Source organism: Delphinus delphis, chromosome 3, assembly GCF_949987515.2.
Source record: "Delphinus delphis chromosome 3, mDelDel1.2, whole genome shotgun sequence".
In the NCBI taxonomy this organism is placed as follows: Eukaryota; Metazoa; Chordata; class Mammalia; order Artiodactyla; family Delphinidae; genus Delphinus; species Delphinus delphis.
In genome coordinates this window covers 137159812-137167316 of record NC_082685.1, presented here as the reverse complement: position 1 = coordinate 137167316, position 7505 = coordinate 137159812, and the positions used below count along the sequence as shown (strand labels likewise).

The 7505-nt window shown below is 40.5% G+C and overlaps 1 protein-coding gene across 1 annotated transcript; it reads right to left on the bottom strand.

The window, feature by feature from the left end:
- Positions 1-837: 837 nt before the first annotated feature.
- CCL28 (C-C motif chemokine ligand 28) lies at positions 838-7250 on the bottom strand. Its single transcript, XM_069540529.1, has 3 exons — positions 7214-7250; positions 4448-4574; positions 838-1030 (listed from the first exon to the last, which is right to left on the bottom strand). Exons 1-3 carry the CDS (start codon positions 7248-7250, stop codon positions 838-840), a joined length of 357 nt encoding a protein of 118 aa, XP_069396630.1.
- Between the last annotated feature and the right edge of the window lie 255 nt (positions 7251-7505).

The following is a 7505-nucleotide window of genomic DNA, read 5'->3' as shown; positions in this document are numbered from 1 at the left end:
CCAAGGGGGGAAAGCGGCGGGGGGTGGTGCTGTAATGAATTGGGAGATTGGGATTGATATATATACACTAATATGTATAAAATGGATAACTAATGAGACCCTGCTATATAAAAAAATAAATAAAATTCAAAAATTCCAAAAAACAAGAAATATAACAATTGCAATATGTGAACCTTGATTAATTGGTTGGAAAAAAATCTATGCTCTGGAGATAGTTGGAAAAATTTGAATGTGGAATCTGAACATATATATTATATCATATATATGATGAAATTGTTGCTAGGTATAAAGCTGATTATGCGATTATATAGAGAATGTCTTTATTCTTGAGGGATGCCAAGTTGTAACACTAAAAGAAGTTTAGGAATGAAGTGTCATGATGTTTATAACATTTTCAAATGGTTAACGGTTCAGCAAAAAAAATTATATCTTTATGTATATAATGTTTTATATATACATGTACAAGGAGAGAAGAGAGAAAACAAAACAAATATGGCAGAATATTACCAAGGATTAATCTAGGTAAAGGCATACAGATGTTCGCGGTACCATTCTTTCCACTTCTCTGTAGGTTTGGAAAATATCATAATAAAAAGGTTGGAGAAATTCGATTTGTATGCTGTGCTTAAAATATTATGTGAAGATAAGTATTCTCTCTTCATTTCATTTTTCAGTTGAGTATATTATTGGCTCCATTTGCATCTGTATAATTGTTCCTTTACAAAATTATATTTTGCTTCGCCCTGTTCCCTGTTGGAACATTCACCTGATATATTTATAGCCAGCCGTGGCCAAGTTCACTCAGGACTCATCTGTGTAGCTTCATCTGTACTCTCTCTAGTAAGGAGTTTTATGGCCATGTGTTTGATGCCTCCCCTGATGTGCCCCTTTACTGTTCCTCCTGCTGGGGTGTTTCTTCTTACGGCAAATGTTGCCTTCAGCATCTTTCTTGCCTGACTGTTCTTTCATCCACTGCTTAATAACGTGATTGTGCGGGCTGACACAGATTCTTCTGCGCTTGACGTGAAGGCTGCCAAGAAGGGAAGAAAAAAAAATCACTGATAGAAAGTACAAGTCAGTAAAAACTTAGTGAACTTATAGGCAGTTCCCACTTTGGGACAGTGTATCTTTGGACATAGACTGAATCCTAAAGCTGAGGACCACAAGGATGAGTCTTTACTATGGTGCTGCCTGTGGTTCCTCAAACACCTGCAGAAAATACTAAAAGGAGAAGGAGAAGGAATTGGAGGGGGAGGGGAGGGGGAGGGAAGGAGAGAAATAAGATCCCACATGCTGCACGGCATGGCCAAAAGATGAAAACAAAAACAGAAACAAAAAAACGCAGTGCTCTGCTCAAGATATACAACTTTGCCTTGTGTTTATGTTTAGAAAGAGCTAGAAGCTCTTTAATGAAATCACTGTAGAGAAATTTTAAACAAACTGCTGTCTCAGACATCAAATATTCCAGTGATTGTTCAAAGGGTGTGAACCAAAGGACCTATTTCTAGGCAGAAAGGACAAGGAAATAAATCTAGTGAGTTCAATGTAAGTTAATTTATATTAGTTAATTGTGATTAATAATATTGATACATGCTTTTTGGGAATTGTATTTTCAACGCTTGCAATATTTTCTACATCTAAAACACTTGTCTCAAACCTTAATGTCTTTATACACAGTCAAGGTTAAGGGACTACATTTTGGATAAGTAAAAACATGGTCTGTAGTAAAACAATTTGAAAACAAGAGAACATTTATTTATTTATGTCGAATCAGAAAACACAACAGACATGACCTGTAATTTATGATTACAAAATACTACATAGTCCAATTTCATCTTATTTGAGACCAGGTCATAACTACTCTATATTTTTCAGCTGTCTTATCAGCACAGAGGGGCCAATTTAAAAACTTGTACTTGGATGAAGTATTTTTAGATCCAAGTGATTGGCTTCAGAGTTTCCCTTTAATTAAAATTGAGTCCTTTTTAAAATGAAGAATCATGTTTTTGATCATATTTTCCTTTATCGAAGTGAGGATTTGCAATATTTCTGTACCTATACCTTTTATTTTTTAACATTTATTTATTATTTTATTCATTTATTTATTTATTTATTTTGGCTGCACTGGGTCTTAGTTGCTGCATGTGGGATCTTTAGTTGTGGCATGTGGGATCTTTAGTTGCGGCATGCGTACTTTTTAGTGCGGCATGCAGGCTTCTTAGCTCCGGCGTGGGGAATCTATTTCCCCGACCAGGGATCAAACCCAGGGCCCCTGCATTCCCCGACCAGGGATCAAACCCAGAGCATGGAGTCTTACCCACTGGACCACCAGGGAAGTCCCTGTACCCTATACCTTTTAGATCTCTATCTCACACCTGCTTAACCCAAAGAAACTTCTCTGGAAATTCTGAGAATAGTGTCCCCTGAGAGTCCCCAGCATCTATCTCTTACTCATATACACACAGACACCTCCTCTGGTTCGCTCTCTGTGGCTTTCTGGGAGTCCCACGGGAGCCCTTACAAGTTCTGAAGGCTTTTTTAGTCTGAGGTGACATATGCCAGTGAGGTGGAGGGAATTGAAAGCTGAGAATCTAGCATTTCTGAGAGCAGCCTCAGGCAGATTTACTTCAGCTAGGTAGGGCTGACACAAATACCCAGGTGTTTCCAATTTTCCAGAGCATTGCCTATCTGTGAACTGCCTATGAATTTTCACTCTGCAACTATTACCAGCACTATTTATTCAGATTAAATAAAAACTGATGGGATCTTGGCCAGGCATATACTATGGGAGCTTTTCAAGCCCGTTGGGAACGTGAAGCATCCCCTCAGAAGGGAGCTCGTCAGTTAGTATTCCCCGGATTGCTATGGGAGTCACTGGTTCCCGCCGACTAACCCTCCCGAGCTGACAGCGCCAGTGAGGGGCGTGATCTGAGGAGACACTGAGAGAATTTCCGGTCCTCTCGCTTCTCCCCCACAGACACCTGTGCTTATTAAAAGTTTGGGTCAGGAATTGTCTTCCTCCGTACATCTAACCCCAAGTGTGATATTTAAACTTTGTTGGATATGAGATCCTTTTGAGGAGCTTGTGAATTCTATGGACCTTCTCCCTAAGAAAATGCTCACACATTCATACCCACAAATTTCAGGGAATTCACAGCCCCCTGACCTGAAGAAAGTCTATCCATGGACAGCTTACAAACTCTTCCTCTGAACTTCTGAGAATATTTTCTTGGAGAAGTGTTTCTCAAGGATGAGTAATGGATGGATTCCTTTGAAAGGGGGGAAAATGTATCTTAAATCTCAGAGAATGGTCTGCAGGACCCAGTTGGATAGAGTCTCCTGGGGACTGCAGGAGGGCAGAGTCTGTTTTGTTACTGCTGTATCTTTGCACATAGAAGGGTACTGGGTAATCGCTGATCAATATATATTTGTTGAATTCATTCAATTAATGAAGAGGTTCCCCAGTGACTCAGGAACTCAGGCATCAGCATTGGGCTTATTTGTGTCACCTGGAGCCACAAGTGGTATTAAAACCAGCACTCCTGGGAGATGCCTAATGTGCCCTTGTTACGATTTAAAGGTGCCAAATGCTTTGGAGTTTGGGAGAACATTTTATGGGTAGTCCCACCGTTGTTTTGAGAGACCTTGGAATATAGTGTTCTAAACGAAGAGACCTGTGTTCTCATCCCATTTCTGCTGTTCACTAGCTATCTGTCACCAGATGAGCTATGTCATCTGCTCAGTGACAGCGTTCTCCTGTGCGACATGGATATGATTTACGCCTTCCTCACAGCATTATTGTCAGAACCCAGATTTGCTAAGTACCAATGCATTTCCGATTCTAAAGTCTCTGTGGAGACGTTGAGTACATCAGTAAGTCCGGAGTTTTGAATAGCTGAGCCATGGGTAGAGGTAGGAGGGGTGAGAACATTCACCAAAAGCCAATAGCCCAGAATCCAAAGCAAAGAAGGGCATTTGAACTTGATTGCACGTAGCACTTGTGACAGGTATGGACACCTCCACGCTTCTGTTTGAATCTTACATACACTTCTGATGAATTCAGAGAGGAAAAATCATAGCAGCCCATTACTTGCAGGGAAAAATTATAGTTAAAGCCATGAAATTGAATAGAGTCATCTTCTGTTTTTATTTTTGCTTTTGTTTTCACTCAGAATGTCCCTTTTTGGCTGAGGAAAGTCGTGCACACTGTCTGGTGACTAAAGGCATTTCCCTCTCAACACAGCAGTGCAGTGCAGGGAACGGAGGGTTAGCAAGTGCCTCTGGACATCCTGGCACAGAGAGAGTGCGCATTCACGCCACCCTCCCCTCCCTTGTTCAAATAATTATATGTATGCCGCGTATCAGGCAAAGTCTCCCCAACCTACTGTTCACTAGACGAGAAACGACCACTCTGCAGGTCTAGACCTCCCTGCCCAAGAACACTCACATGACAGCAGCCAAGTCACAATCCCCGTCAGCTCTCTGAATGCTACATGTAGTCACTCTTTCCAGAAGCCTTCTGGAAATATGATGTGAAACCTCAGTGCAGCAGCTGGAGGCAATGGGAAGTATGGCTAAAAGAGGAGAAGAAAGAAATGTGAACTCTCACAGTTTACCGAACACTGGCCTGGCTCTTATCTTGAAGACTCTAGAGAACAGAATGTTAACCCACTGAAGCAAGAGGCAAACACTTACTGGGGGCTTTGTACATGCAGACTCCAGGGCAGGACACGTCTCTACCCTACAGAACTTACACTGTATTGGGGGTGGGGAGATAAAACTAAGCACAAGCAAAGACACAAAACAAGGCGAGAGTTGAGAAACAGCTTCAGATGATGTTACTGGGGTTGCAACCGTACTTGCTTAAAGAGGTGAGGTTGACAAAGTGTCCCATGAGCTCCGAAGGGAGCAACCACAGGGTCCCTGGAGCAGGTTTGAAATGGACCCACCAGGGAAGTTCTTAACTGAATCTTTAAGGAGTTGGATGGGTGGAGAAAAATGGAGAAAACTTGTCCAGGCCAAAGGAAGTGCATGGTCAAGAGTTCTGAGATAGGAAAGCCCAGGGCACATTTAGAGAATAGAGAAAAATAGACCACTTGGTGTGAACTGAGTGGCTGGGAAGCTGAGTAATGGGAGGTATGTTCAAAGCATAGACTGAGGTCACACCCCATTGAATGTCAGTCTAAGGAGGTTTATCTTTTATGAAATGGAGTCCATTAAAGATTTGAGAAAGGAGAAGGGTTTTAGGAAAATTTGTCTTGCAGTAATGAGCTAGTGGGGATAAGATAAGGGAGGAGTGACCGGGGCAGGAAGTCAGGTTAGGAGGAGCTTACGTTACCCAGATATAAGGAGAAAAGGGCAACAGAAATATGCAAGGAAATCTAATCTCCTACTAAAATGTGTACCTGCAAGTCCCTACGTGCCACATGCACACAGTATTCTATGCTCCCCATTCTTCCAAGTGGGTAATACATTTTTTTAAAAAAAAGTTAGAAATTATAGTCAACAGTGGCTGCAGTCTCATAATAACAGACAGAAGTTAGCCCCTGAATTAGAGGTTAAAAGAAATGAGTAAAACCCCTCAGTGGTGTCAGCTCTAAGCCATAGAGGTCCCTGCTCTTGGGACAAGGAGAGATTATAAGTGAGAGAAGCCAGATTCAAAGAGCCACATATTGTATGATCCCATTTATATGAAATGTTCAGAATGGGCAAATCCATAAAGACAGAAAGGAGATTAGTGGTTGCCAGGGGTGGGAGTAGGAGGGAATGGGACATGACTGCTAATAGGTGCAGGGTCTCTTTTTGGGTTGATGAAACAGGCTGAAATTAGATTTTTAGAATTACAATTGTAATTTAGAATTACAATTCTGTGAATATACTAAAAGTCACTCAGTTGTACCCCTTTTTTTGTTTGTTTTTTGGGTTTTCTTAGCCACATCCCGCAGCTTGAGGGATCTCAGTTCCCTGACCAGGGATTGAACCTGGGGCCACGACAGTGAAAGCCTGGAATCCTAACCACTAGGCCACCAGGGAACTCCCCGAATTATATGCTGTTTTTGGAGGGTGGGGGCGTGCTGAGCTTCGAACCTAGGCCCACAGCAGCGAAGCACCAAGTCCTAACCACTGGACCACCTGGGAATTCCTTATTTCAATTTTTAAAAAATTACGATAGGAGAAGGACACTGGTTGTCCTCACATTTATTAATGCATTGATTTCCTTAAACTAATTGTTTCTTTCTTTAGCTACGCTGTGCTTCCTATTCTCCAAGTCAAACTGTTTTACTATCCCAAACAAGGTTTTGGGTTTATTCATGTAACCATTCGTTCATTCACCCATCTTACTATATAAGAATTACTATGTGAATTCTTATAAATGAAATACTATCTATATTTATGGCTATGAGCTCTTTTACAGTGAATCACTATGCTGGACCTTGGGGGTAGAAAGATGAAGAGTTACTACTACACATACTTCTGTTATTAGTTGTAACCCAGGCAACTATAAAATATGAAATGGACTTTCAGAAGCATTGTGGGAATTAAGAATCATAGGCAAACCTATGTGCTTAAGAATTTGAGTTTTCGGAGTGCTGACATAAATTCAAAGCACAGTTTTAAGCCAGAAAAGCACTCAGGACCTATATGTACTTAATAAACTGAATTATATTTCTCAGATATAAAGGTAGGCTGGGCTCACCTGGAGATCACTTAACCTAAGACAGATTAACTATCGAAAGGCAAGAGGCAGGCCAGCATTTATCATATGTTCACAGATGTGACTGGTGCCCTAGTGAGGCAGCTGGAAATGTAAGAGGCCAAGAAAGATGGAATCCTCTGAAGCGTGCACAAGGAGTTAAGCAATGAAGAATCTTAACAGGGTGGTTTGCATTAGGGCAAAGGTAAGATTCTTTTAGATAACATCGCCCCCTAGAGGTTTTCTAGAGCAGCTTCCTATCAATATTTCCATTTTGAAAGAACCACCAGGAACTTCCTCTGATTTCGATGATAAATATAAATATAAAAACATATTTTTATTTTTGCATTTTTATATTTTTTGCATCTATGTTTATAAAAAAGATTACTCCATACTTTTATCCCCTGATATCATCCTTGAATGTTCTGAGTGTTAACGTTATATTAATCTCAACAATGCGTTGGGTAGCTTTCTCTGTTTTTCTATTATTTGAAAAAGTTTGTGTAAGACAAGGATTACCTGTCCCTCCAATGTTTGGTAAAACCTCTAAAACCATTTAGGTCTACTGTCTGTCTGAAGAAAAGATGTTCAATTCTGACTTAACTTCCTTAGTAGTTACATGTTTATTTAGATTTTCTGTAACTTCTCCAGTCAATTTTGATATCTTAGCTTTCTAAGAAATTGTACATTTCATCTACAATTTCTAATGTTTTGTCACTGAAAGAGTTCGGAACACGCCACCCCAAAATATGCCACTCTGGCATGTTGATTATTTTAAGTTAAAGCCACTTAAAAAACCAACAGATGCAGA